We start from the raw sequence: 25,749 nt of genomic DNA, 5'->3' as shown, positions 1-25,749 counted from the left end.
ACGCAAATCAATTATTCACATCTGAGACCGGAATGCCCTCAGTAAGAGGACTATTGTTTTGCAGATGTCATCAGACATTTATGTTACATTACAGGTGGAGAACCAAGGGGATCTTTTACTTCCTTCCTTCCTCTGGTTGTTACAGACAGAAATGGGTGAAACAGGGATACATGTCATCCTTGTCAGCTGATATCAGCAGTGTAGGTCAGGGGATGAAGCTACACGGGACCTTACAGGAAACATGCATGAATTAAAAGAATGTATTATAATAAAGGGATATTATGTATTTTTCTAATAATTCAACGGCTCGTAGTAAATTATTTCACTTTCGACATTGTTCAGATATTTTATTTCAAGACCTTTGTGAGATTTTTGTCCTTAAAATGCTCTCGTATATAGGACTAATTTCTTTTGAGTCTCATCCCAAGCCTCCATTACTAATTCCAAAGCATTATTTTAGAGCTTGTAACAGAGGCTTGAGTCATTGAAATGCAGACTAATGCATTGGAGAGAGAATGATAGATTGCATCAGCGTGTGTGAAGTGAAGCTGTAAGTTTAACTGCATCAAAAACAGCAACGTTACTACCTCAATACTGAGAAATATCAGTAAGAGCCATTGAAATAACTGAACTCATTTGGTAAAGTGATATGGAACTGTAATGCGGTCAAAACCTTCCTGGAGCTGTGCGTTAACTGGAAAATAATTGTACGCCTTAGAATGTTCATCAACCAGAATTAAGCATTCAAGAGTTTATAACTTGCAAATGTGAGATATAAACTTGCAATTGTGAGAAAAAAAGTCCAAACTGTGAGATATAACTCACAATTGTGAGAAAAAAGTCAGAATTGTGAGACAAAAAGATACAATAACCTTTTTAATAAGTTTATTTCATTGCAAAAATAAGCTTTTGTAAGGTAATTGAAATGGGCCTCAGAACTTTTGGTCTATAGTATTTTAGATTGGGTTGGCCTAATAGAGAACTGCTAATTTTTGCACACGTGTGTCATTGTAGCTTGTGTGTGTGTGTGTGTGTGTGTGTGTGTGTGTGTGTGTGTGTGTATCACCATATTATATCTTGACTGTGTGTATCTGTCTGACTCAGCTCAATGGTTTCAGAGGGTGGATGAAGTGCTAATTAGTTCAGATATGTACTAGATAAAACATGCCTAGTCCGCACCATTCACTACCCAGAATACCACTGCATTAATCACGTGTGTCAGCACATATTCATAAACACTCATTAAAGCCACAACATTGCACTTCCTCACACAACACTACTCCCTGTCAACATTAGACACCATTTTCTGAAAAGAAAATGCAGTCATCTGAAAACAATATATACTGTATGAACTATTTTTAAAGTCATGATCATCAGTTCTAAATCATAATAGACAGATTTTGGAGTATCATCATAAATCATTATAATAAATGTCCCTCAAATGTGAATACAAATCAGATATGTTTAGCAGAAAAGAAAATATTTATTGTCATTGTCAAGTTTTGAGTTTGTTTTTCTGTTCTGTTCATGTCTGTGTTTCTAGGATGGTTTTCTAGTTTGTTAATTAGTTCTATCATCCATTCCCTGCCTGTTTGGCTGCATCCTAAAATTTAGGCAGCTGATTTGTTGCCTCGCTGCCCTATCAGGTAATGACTTTGCAGGCAGCGTTTGCGCATAAAGACACCTCATGAAACTGATTTTGGACAGATTTATTAAGCAGCATAACGGTTTAATGATCTACATCAAAATAGCACAAGCTTTGGTGATAACTAAGCAAATATTTAATTACTACAATAGTAATTTCTCACTAGAAATTACATCAAAAGAGGGGAAATTTTTTTTTCAAAAATATACACTTACACACAAACTGAACAAAAACGGCAACTTTCAGATGCCATCTTTATTTTTTAGCTCAAATGTCACGGAATGGGATATCAAAGGCAGCGAAGGATACATCTATGAAGCTAAGTTTGGATTCGGCGTGCCTTGATGCCTTCCTACCTTGCAATGCATCCTCCGAAGGCAGCATTTTTCAGTTTTCGGATGCAGCCTTTGTCTCTATGGTTTCTGATTGATTTAGTATTCTGTTCAGGTGTGTCTAGTTAATTAGCCCTTTTGTTTGCTGTGTATTTAAGCCCCGTGTTGAGTCCTGTTTAGTGGTTCATTATCATCAGTATTATACCAGTTGTTCTGTTCCTATTTTTGAAGTTCTGTGAAACCTGATCCTGTTTCATCTCTGCTGCAACCAGCCTTGACAGTTATAAATACTAATCTAATCTAAATACAATATGATATTGTTGCCTAAACCCCAACTAAAATGTGATTATCATAATTATTTCACATTATATATATATATAAAAGTTTGGAACCACTAAGATTTTTAATGTTTTTAAAAGAAGTTTCGTCTGCTCACCAAGGCTACATTTATTTAATTAAAAATAAAGTAAAAAACAGTAATATTGTGAAATATTATTACAATTTAAAATAACTGTTTTCTATTTGAATATATTTCACAAAGTAATTTATTCCTGTGATGCAAAGCTGAATTTTCAGCATCATTACTCCAGTCTTCAGTCACATGATCCTTCAGAAATCATTCTAATATGTTGATCTGCTGCTCAAGAAACATTTAATGTGTACAATTGTACAAAATATTTGTGTACAATATTTTTTTTCAGGATTATTTGATGAATAGAAAGTTCAAAAGAACAGTGTTTATCTGAAATCTAATCTTTTGTAACATTATAAATGTATTTACTGCCACTTTTGATTGATTTAATGCATCCTTGCTGAATAAAAGTATTCATTTCTTTAATTTCTTTTCAAAAAAATAAAAATAAAAATTCTTACTGACCCCAAACTTTTGAACGGTAGTGTATAATGCTACAGAAGCTTTGTATTTCAGATAAATGCTGTTCTTTTGAACTTTCTATTCATCAAGGAATCCTGAAAAAAATAGTACACAACTGTTTTCAACATTGAAAATAATCATAAATGTTTATTGAGCAGCAAATCAGCATATCAGAATGATTTCTGAAGGATCATGTGACACTGAAGACTGGAGTAACGATGCTGAAAATTCAGCTTTGCATCACAGGAATAAATTACTTTGTCAAATATATTTAAATAGTACACAGTTATTTTAAATTGTAATAATATTTCACAATATTACTGTTTTTTACTGTATTTTTAATTAAATAAATGTAGCCTTGGTGAGCAGACGAAACTTCTTTTAAAAACATTAAAAATCTTAGTGGTTCCAAACTTTTGGACTGTACTATATATATGTATATATATGTGTATATGTGTGTGTATATACATTTTTAATGTTTTTAAAAGAAGTTTTGTCTGCTCACCAAGGCTACATTTAATTAAAAATACAGTAAAACAGTAACATTGTGAAATATTATTATAATTTAAAAAAAAAAAAAGCTTTCTAATTGAAAAATATTTTAAAATGTAATTTATTATTGTGATGTCAAAGCTGAATTTTCAGCATCATTACTCCAGTCTTCAGTGTCACATGATCCTTCAGAAATCATTCTAATATGCTGATTTGCTGCTCAAGAAACATTTATTGTATACAATTGTACAAAATATTTGTGTACACTATTTTTTTTTTTCAGAATTCTTTGATGAATAGAAAATTGATTTGAAATATAATCTTTTGTAACATTATGAATTTCTTTACTGTCACTTTTGATCGATTTAATGCATCCTTGCTGAATAAAAGTATTAATTTCTTTCATTTCTTTTCAAATAAATACAAATAAAAATTCTTACTGACCCCAAACCTTTGAACGGTAGTGTATAATATTACAAAAGCTTTGTATTTCAGATAAACGCTGTTCTTTTGAACTTTCTATTCATCAAGGAAAAAAGTACACAACTGTTTTCAACATTGATAAAAATAAGAAATGTTTCTTGAGAAGCAAATCGACATATTAGAATGATTTCTGAAGGATCATGTGACACTGAAGACTGGAGTAATGATGCTGAAAATTCAGCTTTGACATCACAGGAATAAATTACTTTGTAAAATATATTCAAGTAGAAAACAGTTATTTTAAATTGTAATAATATTTCACAATATTACTGTTTTACTGTATTTTTAAATAAATAAATGCAGCCTTGGTGAGCATAAGAGACTTCTTTTAAAAACATTAAAAATCTTACCGATCCCACATTTGAATGGTAGTGTCTGTGTATATATATATGAATCAAGAAGAAATATCTCTATTTTGAAGATAATGTGTTTTCTGGAGCATGTTGAAGGTTGTTATGGGACTTTGCCAGTAGAACAAATTACCTCAAAGATTGAACCACAAGCTTTTCAGGAGATTGATAAAAAAAAAAAAAAAAGGCTGTTTGGAAGGTCAAATTGACTAGTAACGCTCTAAACACTCAAATAGAGGGCATACCGTCAAATTATTCAAAATCTGGATTCTAAAAGAAACGTTTCAAGCAATTCCACTTGAACGGGGACACAATTCCACTTCAGCTCAGCCATAATCTTCATCACAAACAAAAAGATCTCTGTATCTGCTTCATTGAGATAAAATAGTGCAACTCTAATAAACATTGGTTTACATAGAAATCCATATCCAAGTAAATAACCAGTGATTTATGCAATCATTTCGAAATGAATTGCTCTTGCTCCAGAGCTTCGTTCTGGTATAGGTCTGAGAGAAGATGGAATAGACATAGAAATTATACAGTTTGTAAAGTCTATAAGCTGGCACAAAGCAGAAGCAGAGACATGCAGAACTTGGCTTAGATGATAAGACATCTTAGGGAAGTCAAGTGTGCTTAAAGCTTGTCGCAGACTTCTTGCCAATATCAGAGGCCAAGGTGACTGCAAAGTATTTACCCTTTCACTTCTTCAACAAGAATAAGTAACTTGCAATGCTGAAATATTTTCAGATATGTTTCGAAATGTCTTCAAACATATTCTGTGCACTTTAAGATCAGACATGGCAAATGCACAGACATGTTGGACAGAAATAGAATGAAACACAAAGTGAAAAATGCAGCTGTCACACGCTGAACCAAAGACAGCCTAAACAGCAGGGGGGGTCTGGATTGCTTTGTCTCTTGTTTTATCACATTTGACAATGCCATTAAACTCATGCACAGGCAAAATCTTGACTCGTATTCAGATTGGAAGTTTTACATCACACGCCTCTCGACTTCTCTCTCCAAGACGTATTTAGATTTGATTGATAAAATAAATAAAAGTCTAGATAAAAGAGCGTTATCTCCTCCTCACTATTGCTGTCTGGATTATCAACAGGCTGCTTTATAGGGGCGTCACGTACAGTGGGTGAACCGAGTGTATGAATACACTTTGTATGCGGTAGAATCTAATTAGCCTCTCATTTATGAAAAGGCCGCATTTCTGCAGGAAATAAAATGTGCTTTGTTGATATTCGAGAAGTGTATGAGCCTCAGTCTGAGTGTTTTTGCTTGCAGATGTATTTAATGTTGTGGCCAAAATGGTGAAATAAAATGACAAAGGATATATAACCATAACATACAGCACAAGCTATCTATTTTTAGACATAATTACAGAGATGCAGCTTCAAATATAGACCCTACTCGAACAAAATTCTGTTTAATGAAGGTGGATCCCAAATGGATCCTCAAAGCTATGTCAAATCTTGTTTAAATAGTGTGTGCAAAGATAAAAAATGGCTAGTGAAGAAATTGCTCACAAATGAAAATGTCTCTTGAGATGAAGTTTGGACAAAATGACCAGATAACATCTTAACATTGTGCGATAAAGCTTATTGAGCTGGCGGATATAAAGGAAAGTGGGATGCAATCTGTTCTTTGTTTAACTAAATGGGGATGTCTCAAAGGCATATATTACTCTATATCAGTACAATATAAAAAAACTGAGGCCAGCAGTCATTAAGTGGCATAATTCAGAACTGATGGTAGACGCTGACAAAAATTTGAATCTACCATAAAAAATTATGCACATCCTATCAGGCAGTTCCAATGATGTGACCGAAAACAGGAATACTGATGAAAAATTATGTATTCATAATATTTAACTATAGAATTATTATTTTAGATTAAAACTATTGTATATTAAAGGGTTAGTTCACCCAAAAATGAAAATTCTGTAATTTATTACTCACCCTCATGCCGTTCCACACCCGTAAGACCTGCTCATCTTCAGAACACAAATTAAAATATTTTTGATAAAATCCGATGGCTCAGTGAGGCCTCCGTTGCCAGCAAGATAATTAACACTTTCAGATGCCCAGAAAGCTATGAGACATATTTAAAACAGTTCATGTGACTACAGTGGTTCAACCTTAATGTTATGAAGCGATGAGAATACTTTTTGTGCGCCAAAAAACAAAATAACAACTTTATTCAACAGTATCTAGTGATGGTCGATTTCAAAACACTGCTTCATGAAGCTTCGAAGCTTTACGAATCTTTTGTTTCAAATCAGTGGTTCGGGGCGTGTATCAAACTGCCAAAGTCACACTCCCAGTGGTGAACCACTGAAATTCCGAAACACTTATGACATAACAAAGCCTCTTTTACTGAAATCAACTAATTCGACATGAAAGATTCGTAAAGCTTCAAAGCTTCGTGAAGCAATGTTTTGAAATCGCCCATCACTTGACATTGTTGAATAAAGTCGTTATTTTGTTTTTTTGGCGCACAAAAAGTATTCTCGTCGCTTCGTAACATTAAGGTTGAACCTACAGAAGAGGATTAGGGCCAAGCAATAATAAAAAAATAAAACCATCTCGAGATTGAAGTTGTTAAATTTCGAGAAAAAACTCGTTAAATTTTGAGAAAAAAGTAGAAATAAAATGTTGAGAATAAACTCGTTAAATTACGAGAAAAAAACTTGTTAAATTTTGAAAAAAAAAGTCGTGATAAAATGTTGAGAATAAAGTAATTAAATTACGAGAAAAAAACTCGTTAAATTTCAAGAAAAAAGTCGAGATAAAATGTTGAGAATAAACTCGTTAAATTACGAGAAAAAAACTCGTTAAATTAAAAAAAAAAAGTCGAGATAAAATGTTGAGAATAAACTTGTTAAATTACGAGAAAAAAGTCGTTAAATTACGAGAACAAATTCATTAAATTACGAGAAAAATGTCGTTAAATTTCGAGAAAAAAGTCGAGATAAAATGTTGAGAATAAACTCGTTCAATTACGAGAAAAAAGTCGTTAAATTACGACAACAAAATCATTAAAGTATGAGAAAAATGTCTTTAAATTTCGACAATAAAGTCATTAAATTACGAGAAAAAAGTTGTTAAATTACGAGAAAAAAGTGGAAATAAAATGTTGAGAATAAAGTCATTAAATTACGAGAATAAAGTCATTAAATTACGAGAACAAATTAATTAAATTATGAGAAAAATGTCTTTAAATTTCGACAATAAAGTTATTAAATTACGAGAATAAAGTCATTAAATTACGAGAAAAAAGTTGTTAAATTACGAGAACAAATTCATTAAATTACGAGAAAAATGTTGTTAAATTTCGAGAAAAAAGTCGAGATAAAATGTTGAGAATTCGTTAAATTACGAGAAAAAAACTTGTTAAATTTTGAAAAAAAAAGTCGAGATAAAATGTTGAGAATAAAGTCATTAAATTACGAGAAAAAAGTCGTAAAATTACGAGAACAAATTCATTAAATCACGAGAAAAATGTCGTTAAATTTTGAGAAAAAAGTCGAGATAAAATGTTGAGAATAAACTTGTTAAATTACGAGAAAAATGTTGTTAAATTTCGAGAATAAAGTCGAGATAAAATGTTGAGAATAAAGTCATTAAATTACGAGAAAAAAGTTGTTAAATTACGAGAACAAATTCATTAAATTACGAGAAAAATGTTGTTAAATTTCGAGAAAAAAGTCGAGATAAAATGTTGAGAATTCGTTAAATTACGAGAAAAAAACTTGTTAAATTTTGAAAAAAAAAGTCGAGATAAAATGTTGAGAATAAAGTCATTAAATTACGAGAAAAAAGTCGTAAAATTACGAGAACAAATTCATTAAATCACGAGAAAAATGTCGTTAAATTTTGAGAAAAAAGTCGAGATAAAATGTTGAGAATAAACTTGTTAAATTACGAGAAAAATGTTGTTAAATTTCGAGAATAAAGTCGAGATAAAATGTTGAGAATAAAGTCATTAAATTACGAGAAAAAAGTTGTTAAATTACGAGAACAAATTCATTAAATTACGAGAAAAATGTCGTTAAATTTCGAGAAAAAGTCGAGATAAAATGTTGAGAATAAACTCGTTAAATTACGAGAAAAAAGTTGTTAAATTACGAGAACAAATTCATTAAATTACGAGAAAAATGTCGTTAAATTTCGAGAAAAAAGTCGAGATAAAATGTTGAGAATAAAGTCATTAAATTACGAGAAAAAAGTCGTAACGAATTTGTTCTCGTAATTTAACGACTTTTTTCTCATAATTTAATGAGTTTATTCTCAACATTTTATTTAGACTTTTTTCTCGAAATTTAACAACTTTAATCTCGAGATGGTTTTATTTTTTTATTATTGCTTGGCCCTAATCCTCTTCCGTATGAACCACTGTAGTCACATGAACTGTTTTAAAATGTCTTTAGTAGCTTTCTGGGCATCTGAAAGTGTTAATTATCTTGCTGTCAATGGAGGCCATCGGATAAAAAAAAAAAATCATCTTAATTTGTGTTCCGAAGATGAACGAAGGTCTTACGGGTGTAGAACGATATAAGGGTGAGTAATTAATGACATAATTTTTATTTTTCATTTTTATTCCAGCTTAATATGCAGAGACAAAAAGTATTGCACCTTCTGCACCGTCTTGCTCCATCTAGGTTTTTTCAAAACATTGCTCTGTTTAAGTATCCTGACCTGCCCAACAACACCTCAACCAATAGTGTGAGTTTGGGGCGAGGCTACAATATGTGTTTGACTGACCAATGGAATAAAGAAGAAATGTTTGGGATACCCGTTTGTTAATGGTTCCTTGCACAATACTATTATGACCTCAAAACACTTTTACCATAGTGCATAATTTGTAAATGAATACTTTTTGATGTTTGCATCACATAATCAGCTCCATCTATATGACTTTCCTGCACTGTAAACTTACTCAGTAGCTCACCTGGTACAGTGTTGCACTTGTGATGCAGAGCGCTCAGGTACGAGTCCTGAGAAACACGAGTCACAAAAGAGCTCAAAGACTTGTAGAAGCAAGTTGAAATGGCATTGTTGCTTCAGCAAATGCATTTTAACTCACATGTGGTTTTGTTAACACTCTTGGTTAGGTTTAGTGTAGGTGGTACGTTATTTTCAAACACAACAGAGCATTAACCTTTTAGCGCCACTCACCGAACTGCCATAATATGTACAGCAACCAACATAAAACATCCCCAGATTCACGTTCATCTGTTTTGGATAAATCTGAACATGCTTTTAGAGCCACTCATTGGCAAGAAGCAATGCATCTTGCAGAAATGTCATCACAGGTGCATTTTCCAGTGATCCTGGGTTGGTAAATCTAAATGAACTAACAGATGTTTTTGCCCAGGATCACATCTGCAACATGCCTTTTCTTTTTGTCCTCAACACATAACAAATATGGAAAGCATTAAAAAGTGAAGTGGCTTTATTGATCAGGAAACAAGCACAGCATTAGCATATCTGGACCTCACAGCAGTCTACAAAGGGAGGTGACCCTTACATCAAAGCAGTGATGAGATGACGTAGAACTCTGCTAATTCCAGAGGTGATCAAATCACAATGGTTTATCAAAGTCATGTGACACAGCAAAAGCTCCATTGAATGTCTCTGTGAAGTGCTACTCTTTTTCATAGTTCATTTCTTTGCATCTGAAGCATACATTCGTCAAATGGTCTCTCCCTGATACCAAATCCCCTCCCCGGCTGACCATAGCTAAAAATCTTATTCACAAACGTACTGTACATGTAGGCTACGCACACACTCAACAATCACACACTTCTGTATCCACCAGTCATAACATTATCCAAACCCCAGTAGGCCTTTTTTGATATCCAGTACAGTATCAACACTGTTTTGGGGAATATGTGGCGGATGCAGATTCACTTTGTCTTTTTGTTAAAAGGTTGTATACGACTAAATGTGACACCTCTGACACCTTTCAGAAAATTTACATCGTGTTTCTTTTAGATTTCATTCACCGCTAACTTTTGTTCCCACCGAATATGACAGCACAGTTTTGAAAATAATTTCAAAGTAGAGATTGCGATGTCAGTGTCTGGTGACAAGATCATTTTTCTTATTATTTGAATTTGTTCTTGTTCTCACTCAACAATGACAAACCTGCATTTTGACTTAATAGCTCCCTTAAAATATATATATATATACTTTTTTTTTTTTTTTTTCTCAAAAAGGCAGCATACTTCAAAAATATACTGTTTATATGTCTATATATTCCAGATGTTTCAACAAAAGTAAGTCTAGGAACATTCACACCAAATGAGAAAAGATTATTTTTTTTTTTTAGCATCTGGTAAAATAGAGCTGATTATTACATCACTGCATCCTTTTAGAAACAATGTAATCTTAGAATACTCATAAAGCTTTTGGTATTATAAAGTATTAAATCTATTAATGAAAAAAAAAAAAAAAAAAAAATTGCCTGTTGATGTTTTAATCTGTTTTGACAGATGGATCCCCACTGATACGACAAATCTTTAATGTGTTTCCATTGCATTAGTGTCATATTTACACAAAGAATGTTCATATCATTTGCTTTGCAATTTTACGGATATAACAAGCCTAGGACACAATATATAATATTTTTTTTTTTTTTTTTTTTTTTTTAGTTTTGAACTTTACATTTATATATATATATATATATCGATGTCTGTTTGTTCATAACTTCAGTGTTTGGAATGTTGATAAAAGAGTCATACATATCGAGTGCATTTACTGAAACTGTGAATTGGGGCGAGTACATTTTTAGAAACATTCCGAACATCAAAACTCGGCATCGACCTTCTCCACACAGCGACTGGAAAATAATGAGGAGGAAAAACAAAGAGTAAGGCCACATCAGAAATCGCACACAATGATTCACATGACGATGAATGTCCCAAAACGCTTGCCTTCTTTGTCAGGGTTTTTTTTGTTTATAACTGAATTTAACCAGAGACCGATTATGGCATGACAATTAATGGTTAGTGGTATGAGCACCTCCAGGTTTTTCTCAGTCATGCAGTTCTTGTCACTCCCACTGCTCGTCTAGAACTTTCTCTAGAGTCTCATCATCTTTCACTTAAAGACAACACATAATAATTAACAGCTGTACTTTTGGAAAGAAAAACATTCATATTCACAGACAAAATTATACATGTGTGGGCAGCCCATCGACATCGTGAACCCACACGGAAGCCGTTTGCTAAGATCTACTTCTCCCGTTGATCCACTGGTACGTTTTCATCAACTTCATCTCAACATTCCTTTTCTTTTTCAAATCTGTCAAACTAAGTACAGAATGCGACTAAGAGAGCCGTCGCCTGTGACATCCACCTCACGCCGTGTCGACAGGGTACAGATTTAAACTTCAAACACTTCACGTTTAAAAGAACCACTGGAAAGTAATTACTCCTGTTCAACTGGTGGACAAAAGAAGGAAAAAAGACGGAACTGAAAAGGAATAATCACAATGAGAAAGCTAAAGCAGCTGTCAAAGAAGAGCGCGGCAAATCCAATAAATGGGCAGTGGGCCGGGATTGAGAATGCCTCTCAGAGATGGTGTAATACAGTGCCAGACAATGGGTAATTCAGGCCTGATGGGTGCTGCGAGGCGCCCTTTTTTCATGGGTGGTGTGGGCGGCAGGAAGTAGTACAGAAGACTGGAAAGCTTTGTGCCTGGGTCTTTAATTGCAGGTCCACCAATCAGGCACCTAACAGGTCTTCGACTTTGGAATCAAGCGGCTAAGTACGCAATATCTGTTTCTTGGCCGTTTGCTCATTCGCTATGCAACTTTCTCGTTCGGCCATGGCAAAGATGCAGCGGTCTTTTCGATATGTGTCTCTGTGTTCTTTCTGTTTGGTGTTTATTTGAAAGAGAGAAAGAAAGCTGCAGTAGAGGAGAGAGGCGTGAGTTTGGTCTGAAGATGATCATGAGGGGGTTTCCATCAGCCTTGTCCTCACTGTGCTGGCTTATGAAGCTCAGGTAGTTCTACATAGTGAGGTTTCCGAGAGCAAACAACAGACCGAGCATCAAAACATCAGTTAGGGCTTTTGTGCCTGGACTTGAATTTCTGTGGTCTTCTACTCTTGTGTTAGGTGGGCTTCCAGGAACCTGTGAACAAATAAACGAAATGGTATTAAATGGAACACCAGACATTGTTCAAACTGGTGAATTCCATGAAAAGAAGTCCAGGTCACATTTTACACAGGAAAAATAAATAAATATAAATGCATTATTATTTTTTTTTTCCCCAATGCAATACATTCTTGTTATTATTAATATTAATTATGATTATTAATATTTTTTGTGACTGACATTATTTTCATGATACTACAGTTGCATATAGTTAACAAATACTACCAAAATGCTTCCTAACGTTTTATGTTTTTATTATTATGTTCATTATTCATATAGAATATTATAGAATAAATCATTATTTTATATTATTTCACATTATTTTCAGTGGGGATTGCCATTTCATTCTCATTACAATTCAATTAATATATTACATTATCATTAATACTATAATTATTTTCAATGGTCATTCGATTGTCATTCCGTTTGATTGTCCTTTCATTCTCATTACAATTCCATTAACATATATTACAGTAATATAAATTATTATTATTATTTGTCATGAAAATAATGCCATAATGCATAAAATCCTAATGTGCCTTAAAATGGCTGAAAGATGAAAATTGAAATGTGCAAAATAAAATTTCTTATATTTCTTTCTCAGTTTTGGTGTATAATATGACCCAGACAAGTTCCTGACAGGTTTTGTGAGAAACCCTCTTAAGCTTTTGCAGCACATGCTGGGCAAGTTATGTACAAAAGATATGTCTAATCATAACATATTTACAATAAAGCCACAATGCATGCTCTAGTGCAATGGTGCTCTATCTCTGGACATACGATAGTCATCAAGCCTTTTTTTTCCTCATGCACAAGCAAGAGATGCTAATAGATAATGCTTGAACTCACTGGCTTGGAAAGTTTCATCTCTGCACTTCTTACCTCATTTTGGCAGATGTAGTCTTTTACTGAATAGCAATCAAATTCCTGCAAGGAAAAAAGGTTATCCTTAAAATATGGAATTAAGCATAATACGATGGTGTCTTGTTTGAGAGATCTACTGTATCTGTCTGTAATGCGTATCTATCTTGTGTGTGCGTGTGTGTGTGTGCGACAGAGTGTGTGAGTGTGTTAGTTGCTGCTCTGATTAGGCTCTTCCATGGATCTGTAAAGGGTAATAAAGGGATTGATGGGGATTCTGCTCTTGCAGAAGCATGATTTATCTGTATGACAGGGATATCAATCAAAATATGTCATTATCTCACTCAATTCTTAAGCTTGGACTCAAAGAGATGTCATTCTACACAGTGAATATTGTTGTAACTAGCTGGCAATTGGACGTTTTGATTTGCTTAAAGGTGGTACCTGGCTTGAATAGTTTGAGAACCACTGATTTTTATGATTTCTTTCATTATTATGCTTAAAGGGTAGTTGGCCCCAATCAAACTAGTATGCTGTAATTTTTATGTTTTTTTTTTGTTTTGTTTTGTTTTTTGTTTTTTTTGTCAAAGGGGAGAATTTTTAGAATGTATAGGACAACCACAAATGTAATCCATATGATGAATAGTGAGTAAATAATGGCAGTTTAATTTAAGTGAACGATTCCCTTAATAATAACCTTCCAACACATAAATAAATAGAAACATCCATTAAAAAAATAAAATAAATAACTAAATAAAAAATAGGGCACTACACTGTAAAAAACACAGTGAACACAGTGAAAAAACATTAAAAAAAAACTACACTGTTTTTTTTTCCTAATTTGTAAATAAAACAAATATTATTGGAGTATGTTTTACAATACTATTTACAGTCTGTTTAATTCAATGTATTACTTACCATTTTTATTGTAATTATTTGTGAAATTTACTAGCAATTTCTGTATTTTTTTTTTTTTTTTTCTCAGTGCTTTTCACTGAGACCTAGAAATTTGACATTTATATGTCCTACAATTGTGGTAAAAGTTCTGTTAAATAAACTAGTATAATATACACCGATCAGGCATAACATAATGACCACCTCCATATTGTGTTGGTCCCTATATTTGCTGCCAAAACAGCCCTGACCCATTGAGGCATGGACTCCACTAGACCCCTGAAGGTGTGCTGTGGTATCTGGCACCAAGATGTTATCAGCAGATCCTTTAAGTCCTGTAAGTTGCAGAGTGGAGCCTCCATGGATCATACTTGTTTGTTCAGCACATCCTACAGATGCTCGATTGGATTGAGATCTGGGGAATTTAGAGGCCAAGTCAACACCTCAAATGTTGTTGTGCTTCTCAAATCATTCCTGAACCATTTTTGCTTTGTGGCAGGGCGCATTATCCTGCTGAAAGAGGCCACAGCCACCAGGGAACACCGTTTCCATGAAAAGGTGTACATGGTCTGCAACAATGCTTAGGTAGGTGGTACGTGTCAAAGTAACATCCACATGGATGGCAGGACCCAAGGTTTCCCAGCAGAACATTGCCTAAAGCATCACACTGCCTCTGCTGGCTTGCCTTCTTCTCATAGTGCATCCTGGTGCCATGTGTTCCCCATGTAAGTGAGGCACATGCACCCGGCCATCCATGTGATGTAAAAGAAACATGATTCATCAGACCAGGCCACCTTCTTCCATTGCTCCGTGGTCCAGTTCTGATGCTCACGTGCCCACTGTTGGCACTTTAGGCAGTGGACAGGGGTCGGCATGGGCACCCTGACTTGTCTGTGTGTATTCTGACACCTTTCTATCAGAACCAGCATTAACTTATTGAGCAATTTGAGCTATAGTAGCTCGTCTGTTGGACGGGCCAGCCTTCGCTCCCCTCGTGCATCAGTGAGCCTTGGCTGCCCATGACCCTGTCGCCGGTTCACCACTGTTCCTTCCTTGGACCACTTTTGATAGATACTGACCACTGCAGACCGGGAACACTCCACAAGAGCTGCAGTTTTAGAGATGCTCTGACCCAGTTGTCTAGCCATCACAATTTGTCCCTTGTCCAACTCGCTCAAATCCTTACGCTTGCCCATTTTTCCTGCTTCTAACACATCAACTTTGAGGACAAAATATTCACCTGCTGCCTAATATATCCCACCCACTAATAGATGCCGTGATGAAGAGATAATCAGTGTTATTCACTTCACCTGCCAGTGCTCATAATGTTATACTTGATCAGTAGACAGATATACTGTATTGTCCCATTCCACTCATCTTGTTTAATTTTAAACCACCACTTTTGGCCATCTTCTTTTAATTGTCTGAATTCTAATAAGGCCTTGTACTTCTGAAGGTCTTTGCAAGGAGGTGCAAATCATTCCCTTCCTATTCACTCATATAACCATACATTTATTCCGGCATCGTTGTAAAATTCTGTTCCCCAAACAAGGTCATCAAAGCTTGTTTGTCAAGACGTCAGCGCGGTATTGTTTATGACAAAGAAGGATGGAATTGAACTAGTGCACTCGCACAGACACAGGCTCGCCCTAATCCAATAAATCTGTTTTCAATTATGTTAGAATAAAGACTGAGACCTTTCAGCCGGGCCTGGAGTACATCCGCGTGGCCAGGTTGGCATTTGCAATAAGACCACTGAGGCTTAGAGAAGATGTAATCATCTCCCGACACCTTCAAGATAGGACAGAAGTATAGCGCGTGGACAATGACGAAGCCTGGTCTCGGTGTTGAATTGTTTCTAGAGATATCAAGAACACCTCTCAGCGATTTATAATTAAAATCGCATTCTTGCAGCAACATCATGCATATGTTTGCCTTTCACCAAGCTGTTGGTTTAATCAGGTTCTGTAGTCCTGAAAACCGAACGGCCACATGACACGTATAATGGCCAGGAGGCAGCAGAGACTGTATCCCATTGGGATTTAGTGCCTCAATTTGTGTCCGCTGTGTGCTGCTCCCTTAGTCAGCCTTCTCTCCACACAATGCTATTTACCCGAGACTCAATCGATCTTAATCTCCCCTCCTCTGATTAAAAGGTAGAGCATGAAGCACTATTAGAATGAGTGATTTTAAGATGTTTTGAAAGTAAGTGCATTATATGAGCTGTTAAAGTACATGTGGAATTTCACTACGAAACCCCTGAGTCTTATTCATGAACAACCTGTAACCAGTTTCAGCAAGTGTGATAACTGCTGTGTGATTACTTTAATCAGGTAATTTTAATTATTTTCAATACAGACACGCCTTTTTCTATGTATAAATTAGCCTTGCTATAAAATGTGCCATACTCAATTAGCATTGAACTATTGTGTTTGTAAACATATTCTACTGATAATGGCAGTAATTTGTCAAATTATGATTTCATGATGGAGTTATAACCACACAAAGTATGTGCAGACATTTGGTATAGTTGAGTGCACTTTCAGTATTCTAAAGAGCCAATTCAGTGCATGACGTTTTAATGAATCCATTTAAAACACTGATTCCTTGGTAACACTTTCTGCAGGTAGGTTCCATTTGTTAACATTCGTTAACTACATTAGTTAATATGAACTAACAATAAAAAAAAAATACTTCTAAAGCATTTATTAATCTCAGTTAATGTTAATTTCAACATGTACGAATACATTATTAAAATCAAAAGTTGTATCTGTTCATATTATATAATGGGTTGAGTTGATATGAACTAACAATGAACAGTTATATTTTTATTTATATTTTTAAAGGGTTAGTTCACCCAAAAATGAAAATTCTGTCATTAATTACTCAACCTCATGTCATCCCACACCCATAAGACCATAAGAACACAAATTAAGATATTTTTGATAAAATCTGATGGCTCAGTAAGGCCTGAATTGACAGCAAGTTAATTTCCTTTTTCAATGCCCAGAAAGCTACTAAAAACATATTTAAAACAGTTCATATGACTACAGTGGTTCAACCTTAATATTATAAAGTGACGAGAATACTTTTTTTGTGAGCAAAAAATAAAATAAAAAATAAAGACTTTATTCAACAATATCTAGTGATGGGTGATTTAAAAACACTGCTTCGAAGCTTTATGAATTTAATGTTTCAAATCAGTGGTTCAGAGCGCCAAAATCACGTGATTTCAGTAAACGAGGTTTTGTTATAATAACTATTGTTATTTCAATGGTTCACGTGACTTTGGCAGTTTGATACACGCTCCGAACTACTGATTCAAAACAAAAGATTTGTAAAGCTTCGAAGCTTCATGAAGCAGTGTTTTGAAATCACCCATCACTAGATATTGTTGAATTATTGTTTTTTTTTGCCGCACAAAAAGTATTCTTGTTGCTTCATAACATTAAGGTTGAACCACTGTAGTTACATGTACTGTTTTAAATATGTTTTTAGTATCTTTTTGGGTAAAACATTTCAAAAGTTTTTTTTTTTTTTTTTTTTTTATAAATTTGTTGATTAGAGCGTACAGCTAATGAAAGTCCAAAATCCCATATCTCAAAATATTAGAATATTTACATTTGAGTTTCATTAAATGACTATCCCTACAGTATAAATTCCGGGTATCTCTTGTTCTTTGAAACCACACTAATGGGGAAGACTGCTGAGAATACTGTCAAGTAAAGCCGATTCAAACACTTGGGAGAGCTTCACAATGAGTCGAATGAAGCCGGAGTCAGCACATCAAGAGTCACCACACTCAGACATCTTCAGGAAAAGGACTACCAAGCCACTTCTGAAACAGAAACAACGTCAGAAGCATCTTACCTGGGCTAAGGAGAAAAAGAACTGGACAGTGAACAGTGGTCGAAAGTCCTCTTTTCAGATAAAAGTAAATTTTGCATTTCATGTTGAAATCATGGTCCCAGAGTCTGAAGGAAGACTGGAGAGGCACAGAATCCAAGCTGCTTGAAGTCTAGTGGGAAGTTTCTGAAGTCAGTAATGATTTGGGGGGGCCGTGACGTTTGCTGGTGTTGGTCCATTGTGTTTTATCAAGTGCAAAGTCAATGCAGCCATCTTCCAGGAGATTTTGGAGCACGTTTTGCTTCCATCTGCTGACAAGCTTTATGGAGATGCTGATTTCCTTTTCCAGCAGGACTTTAGCACCTGCCCACAGTGCAAAAACCACTTCCAAGTGGTTTGCTGACCATGATATTACTGTGCTTTATTGGCCAGCCAACATGCCTGACCCCTGAATCTATGGGATATTTTCAAGAGAAAGATGAGAAACAGTCGATCCAACAATATACAGATGATCTGAAGGCTCAATAGTGCCTCAGCAGTGCCACAGGCTGATCACTTCCATGCCACACTTCACTGATGTTGTAATTTGTGCTAGGAGCAAGTCATTTGCTGTAATATGTGCTGCCGACCAAGTACTGAGTGTACAAATGAACGTACTTTAAAGAACTTGAACTTTTCTGTTTTGAAAATCCATTTTTTGATTGATCTTAGGAAATATTCTAATATTTTGAGATACTGGATTTTGGACTTTCATGAGCTGTATGCTCTAATCATCAAAATTTAAAAAAAAAAAAAACTTTTGAAATGTTTTACTTTACATGTGTGTGTGTATATATATATATATATATATATATATATATATAAAGTGTGAGTGTGTGTGTGTGTGTACAGTAGGTGAATATTGTTGTTTATTAATATGCATTGCTAGATTGTTTCATGTTAGTTAATATGATTTAATATCATTCTTCCTTGAATTAATTTTGCGAAAAACAGTATGTAAAATTATTTAACTTATTTCATTTAATTATGTTTTTTAAAATTATTTATTCCTCACTGAGTTAATTTTGTGAAAAAAGTGTGGACATTTTATTTTAAAAATGTTTTTAATTTAATTCAATTCAATTCAACATTCTAATTTTGAAAAAAAAAAAAGTGTAAAACGTTTTTCATTTCATTCCATATCGCTCAGAACTAGCTTGCAAGATTTCATGACAAGGAATTGTGCTGTGCCGATTGTGTTCAGCACAGAAGTGTTTTTGCTGTGTTTTGCACCATTGCCTGATTTGCATAATTCATTAAGCGAATAGGGTGCTAAAACAACCAGTGCAAATAAACAACACTATCGGTGGTTGCAATTCAATCATAGTGAATTCAGCCCATTATATGTTATATCTTCCTGTTCATGCCCATAGCTGCAAATGCACAATTCAGTTAAAAGTGAGTTTCAAGTGAAGGAAATGTAACTACAGTTACCAATATCAAATTATTTATTTATTTTTGTCTATGGTATGCCTCTTTCATTTGTTTTATGTGTCATTTCACCTGATGTATGAATGTAGTGATTGTGTTGAATTAGCGTTAGCTCATGCAGTGAACTTTCAGCGTCTCCTGTGTAAACATGCATAATTAGATGCAGGCTTAGGCAAAAACCATAACCGCCAGAACTACAGCTGGCAAAGAGAACGAGCGAGAGAGCGAGACAGATAGAGCGAGCGAGAGACGGAGGAAGGGACAGAAATTGTGTGTTGACAGGCGGGGATGTTGTGGGGGTGAGAGAAACAGAGGACAGTGACTAAAAGCCAATTAATTAGCGAGAGCGGTGATGTGTGTCAGCTGCCTGTTGACATCAGCCCAGATCTCTGTTCACAGCTCTGCTAATGCCCCCTCTCTCCCCTTTGCTTTTCAACATCTCCCTCCATTTTTCTTCCACTCATTCACATCACATCTCTTTGCATTAGAACTCTCACACTTGTCCTGATTGTTCACACAGGAACAGACAGAAAGACACAAATGTGTAGTCTTGCACTGCTACATACAACCCTCTTCAAACAAACACACAAACACTCGCAAAAATCATTCATGACTTTTATCTTTGTGAGAACAAGCCACGCTTCACATAAAACCGTACGTAGGTACACAGATCTGAAGGCCAAAAACAATGGAAAACAACACTCACAAGACATTTCGTACACTGAAATTAAAGGTGTTGGATTTCCTTGTAAACAATTTTCACTTGCAATTGCTAGTACATTTCACAAATAATTACAAAGAACTGGCAAGTAACGCATTGAATTAAACATGAAATTTTGAAGTATAAAGACTGTAAAACACTCCAATAATATTTTTTTACTGTGTAATTTGACGCATTTTATAGCAAAGCAGAACATTCAGCTGGAATATATTTTTACCACCTGCAGCCTTGGTTACATCAACAAAAAAAGATATTTTAGAAAATAATTTTGTTTAAGCATTAACACATTAACATAAGGGGTACGCAGAGAGATCGGTCATCATTTTAATTGTCCGATTAAAGGAAGAAATAGCAACATCCATATCTGCTCTCAAAAAAAAAAGAAAAAAAAAAGAAGACCTTTCACTGTTGTTAGTTTCACTCAAACCATCCTTGTTCACATTACTTGAAAACTCATGTAACTACATGAACTTAATTTAACTGAGTTGTTTCTACTAAAAATGAGTATTGTCAGCTTTACTTAATAAGTGTTTGTTAAGTCAACTTAACATTGCTGAGTGAAACGCACAAATTAAATTGAAATAACTAACTGGGCAGTGCATGCTTCACAAGCGACTGCATTAGGAGACTAAATTTAGGGATTAAAGTGTTATTTTATGTGTTGTTCAGTAAAGGGAAAGTTGTTAGTTTATGTTAGTGTTTAATATTCAGTTATGATGGACATTTAGGGCCCTATTTTAATGATCTAAGCGCATGGTCTAAAGCGCATGGCGCAAGTGCACTTAGGGCGTGTGTCCGAATCCACTTTTGCTAGTTTAAGGATGGGAAAAATGGTCGGCGCTCCCAGCCCATGGTCTAAAAGAGTTTTCCCTATTCTCTTAAAGGTGCCCTAGATTCAAAAATTGAATTTACCTCGGCATAGTTAAATAACAAGAGTTCAGTACATGGAAAAGACATACAGTGAGTCTCAAACTCCATTGTTTCCTCCTTCTTATATAAATCTCATTTGTTTAAAAGACCTCCGAAGAACAGGCGAATCTCAACATAACACCGACTGCTACGTAACAGTCGGGGTGTACGCCCCCAATATTTGCATATGCCAGCCCATGTTCCCAACATTATGAAAGGCATTAGACAAGGGCAGAACGTCTGGATGTGCACAGCTGAATCAACAGACTAGGTAAGCAAGCAAGGACAATAGCAAAAAATGGCAGATGGAGCAATAATAACTGACATGATCCATGATAACATGATATTTTTAGTGATATTTGTAAATTGTCTTTCTAAATGTTTCGTTAGCATGTTGCTAATGTACTGTTAAATGTGGTTAAAGTTACCATTGTTTCTTACTGTATTCACGAAGACAAGAGCCGTTGCTATTTTCATTTTTAAACACTTGCAGTCTGTATAATGCATAAACACATCTTCATTCTTTATAAATCTCTCCAACAGTGTAGCATTAGCCGTTAGCCACAGAGCACTATCAAACTCATTCAGAATCAATGTAAACATCAAAATAAACACTGTACTTATGCGATTAGACATGCTGCATGAAGAACACTTTGTAAAGATCTATTTTGAGGGTTATATTAGCTGTTTGAACTTTTTTTATGTTGTTTAAGGCAAGCGCGAGCTTTTGGGGCGTGGAGCACGAGATTTAAAGGGCCACACACCCTGAATCGGCTCATTTCTAATTATGCCCCAAAATAGGCAGTTAAAAAAATGAATTAAAAAAAAATCTATGGGGTATTTTGAGCTGAAACTTCACAGACACATTCAGGGGACACCTTAGACTTATATTACATCTTTTAAAAAAAAAGTTCTAGGGCACTTTTAATGAGTTGTGGGTTTGTTTTAGGCGTAACGTGCAATAAACCAATCAGAGTCTCATCTCCCATTCCCTTTAAAAGCCAGTTGTGCTTGCACCATGGCGAATTTGCTATTTACATGGTGGAATCTAAATTTGAACGCTTCTCTATTGAGAAAACGGATCGGCTAGTGCTCGAGGTTAAAGCGAGCGAGCAGAACATCTACGGGAAAAGACGGATTCCACCAAAGCATTTTTATCTTTATGCACATAATAATAATCTTTTACATTGTAATCCTTTTATTTTTAATATTTGGCATGTTTGTGTGCTGCTGCACGTCCCTGTGTGTGTAATAAACAGACTGTACGCGCGTTTTGCACCCGTATATAGGTGCATATTACTAACGCGCTCTTTAAATAACAAATCAAATATTGCGCCATTGACTTTAGACCAGGTTTCAGTTGGACATTGGTGCAGACTATTTCAGTTGCCTCAAAATAGTAACGCGCCAACAATGCACCTGAACACACCTCGTTTTCAGACCAGCACGCCCATGGACGCACAAATGGGTGCAAATGCATTTGCTATTTAAAGAACGTGGTGCAGGACGTGAAAATAATAACTGCGTCGGGCTGAAACTAGCAGTCGCGCCCGGCGCTGCATTTCGCCATGTGTATGATAGCCCTTAGAGGAGTTTCTTTAATATTTATGAATTTTGTGGTAACCATTACGCAGCAGAGTGGCGCCCGTGTTTAGGCTGTGAGCACTCATACATATGTTTATAGGATGGATTTCCTGCTCTCAATTCAATTGAGTTTGTTCAACAAGTTATTTTTTGAGAGCATTTTGTAGAGCAAATAGTTAATTTAATAAGGTAAATTAGGTCAATAAATGTGCTCACCTTACGTAATAAAATTTTACATAATATTATTAAGTAAAATGCACAGATAAATATTATGTAACAGTGACAAATTCAAATGATTTGTATTTACTCAAAGAAATTTTGTCAGCTTTACTTGAAATTCTTTTGTTCATACAACTAAATTGTTATTTGTACAAATTACTCAATATAGTTGCGTGGAACCACTTGACACTGCTTTTTTAAGTAAATCCAACCATTCATTTTTTTGTGTGTGTGTATCAGTGGAAAAAGTGTAACAGTCAATTTGGATCATCTGCACCTCGTAAGCCAATCATATAGTGGTCCAACGTCAGTAACCGGTTGAGGATTCCATCCTTTGGGGAAATGAACTGGTGTACATTTATGTGAATAAGTTCAAACTGTCTGTTTCAAAGTTACTGATTCCTTTGCGTCATTGGGCTGTGTGGCATTTTTACAAATAAAATGTTTTAGCAAAAATATAATTATGTAAATGTTGCTGTTTATTAGCATGCATTGTTAGATTGGTGTATATAAATGAAAGTTATTAAATGTAATTCTCCCTTGAGTTCATTTAGGTTAAACATGCTTTGATTATTACTAATATTCTATGCTTCTGTTCTATTCTTTTGTAGCAGTAGAAACAGTATGAATAACTTGATGAATATCTGATCATTCATACCAATGGAGCACCGAAGAGGATTTATAATGCCGAGTGAATAAAATCATTCCCTCAGTTGTGCCCATGAGCTAGACATGTCACTTCTACATGTAGATTCTGTAAAGGAACATCCTTTCTGCCTCAGGCAAACTTTAAGTGCTATTGGACCTGCTAGATAGAGCAAAGCGCTCCTTTTGAATTTCACCTCCAAAAATCACTGTGTTGCCAAACCCTGCCTGGAATTAAAACACGGTAAACAGAGCGAGACTTTGCCCATTTTCTCTCTACCTGTCAGAATGAGAAAAATGGCCCATGGCAAACTATTCATCTTTCATTTGAGTGGGACCAGAAGAAAAATATGAGTTTCAGCAATGGGGTGAATCTGTGATGCGCATCTGACACATTTTTGAATTGCTGGAGAATGGTAAAGTTTGACAATGTTTCCCCTCAGGCAGTCTCTAATTATAAACTTCCTGCTTGGGTAATGCACTAATTATCATTTTTACAATAAATTAAACATTGCTCTACTGGCCCAGCACGTACAGTCGCGCACACACACACAAACACATCATGCAGTGTAAATAGTGACATGCAGTTTTGTGGCTCCTCGGGGAAATTGTGAGGACACATTTTTCTGTCTTGTCTATTTGTGCTGTTTTCAGAGGCACACTGAATCATTTTACATTTTCAACTTTAATATGTTAATTACGGGCCCGTCAACATCTCTGGAGAGTATTTTACACTCAGGTGAAAAACTCTGCAAAGATTTGTGTGTTTCTGTGTGTGTTTCTATGCAATTAACCAAACAAAGGTACAAATGTCAACTAATTTATATCTTGTCAGTTGTTTATTCTACAGCTGTTCACAGCTTGACTATCGTCAACTAGTCCAATCAATGCTAATTAAATGCAAAGTGGCAGTTAGCATACAATATTCCTATGTGTAAATGCGATGCCATGTTTTTTTCTTTCTTTCACTAAAGCATGTATAAATGAAATAAATGAGTAAAGTGTTTAATTGATGTTCTGTAAATGCAGCTTTGTTAGTGGTGAGATCTAAATATTTACTAAGCAACATGTTCAGTATTTTAATTCATTCACACAGCTGCTTCTTTCAGTTTCTGCATCAATGACTAAGACACATCCATTTCTTACTAGGCTTACCCTTGTGAAAAGAAGTACACTTCTTTTAAATTGACTTTACTTAAGTGCCAACTTGATGAAATGTTTTCGAACATTTATCTAAATTATCTAAAATACAGAGCGAGCCACTTGAGTAGGACTTAAGTGCATCTTTATACGTAATTTCATAATAAATTCTATTGTCTTTAAAAATGAGGTAAAAGTGTACTGTATGTACTAGCAAACATTTATGTTAAACTAAAATATACTTTAATGTCATTTCTATTGAAACTTAAATGTTATGTATTCGAAATTATATATTGTTATGAAGTTCAGTACATTTAAAATATATTAACTTTTAAATATAATAACACTACAGTTAAAAGTATTTTACATTTGCTTTAGTATATTAGTCAACACATCAAATAAGTGTACTTCTTTAAAGCACGGCAAAAGATTAGTAAAACAATTTAAAATGTACTTTAAAGTAAATCTTTTAATTTGACATTATTACTTAAGTGTGGACTTAAGTGTGTTAAGAAAGTGTACACTTAAGTGGCCTTTTATTTAATTCATATATTATCTTCAGTCCGGTTTTGTTTTTTTTGTTTTTTTTTTTTGTTTTTTTTGAAATATGCTTATAAGATGCAACACTAACAGACTATACAGAGTAACTGGTAAATAAATTAGAAAAACAATATAAAATAAGTACATTGCAGTGAAATTGCCTGTAATAAGATGCAATATACCAGGCTAAAACTTCCCCTTAAACCCCATAAAATTTGACTTACATTTAAAAGCTCCTCCCCAGGATCCATGGTTGTTTTAGGGACATTGGCAGTGGGCTCAAGATCTGGTTTCACTGAGCCTGTAGTAGGCTGAGGATCAGGCTTGGGTAGCGACCCATAGCCAAAGGCCTGGATTGCATTTCCTGCAGGAAAAGAAAAACAAGAAAACATAGGTTCAAAGCACATTTTTATAAGAGAATGTTTCCGTAGGAAGTCAAAAAGTCAGAGAGACTTTAAATCACCAGATCCCTTGAGGAGAAAATGAATATGTGTCTTCCTTCCAAGTTTGTGAGGAATGAGGCATTAGTTAGCTGTAGCTGGGGGTCAGCAGTTCAGCTAAATGCTAAT

General features: G+C 34.8%; 1 protein-coding gene across 2 annotated transcripts in view; it reads right to left on the bottom strand.

Moving 5' to 3' along the window:
- Nucleotides 1-9,624: 9,624 nt before the first annotated feature.
- Nucleotides 9,625-25,749, bottom strand: part of gfra2a (GDNF family receptor alpha 2a) — a 104,676-nt gene continuing 88,551 nt past the window's right edge. The window contains exons 7-9 of one of the 2 annotated variants that reach the window (XM_048210352.1): nt 25,405-25,544; nt 13,234-13,278; nt 9,625-12,327 (exon numbers count right to left, since the gene is read on the bottom strand). In XM_048210352.1, the coding sequence (XP_048066309.1) occupies nt 12,205-12,327; nt 13,234-13,278; nt 25,405-25,544 (308 nt within the window). In that variant the 3' untranslated portion in view covers nt 9,625-12,204. The remainder of the gene's footprint in view (nt 12,328-13,233; nt 13,279-25,404; nt 25,545-25,749) is intronic. The other variant, XM_048210353.1, reaches the window with a different exon arrangement.

Source organism: Megalobrama amblycephala, linkage group LG12 (genome assembly GCF_018812025.1).
Source record: "Megalobrama amblycephala isolate DHTTF-2021 linkage group LG12, ASM1881202v1, whole genome shotgun sequence".
Lineage (NCBI taxonomy): Eukaryota > Metazoa > Chordata > Actinopteri > Cypriniformes > Xenocyprididae > Megalobrama > Megalobrama amblycephala.
The sequence above is the reverse complement of the archived record's forward strand: the minus strand, read 5'-3'. Positions and strand labels throughout refer to the sequence as shown.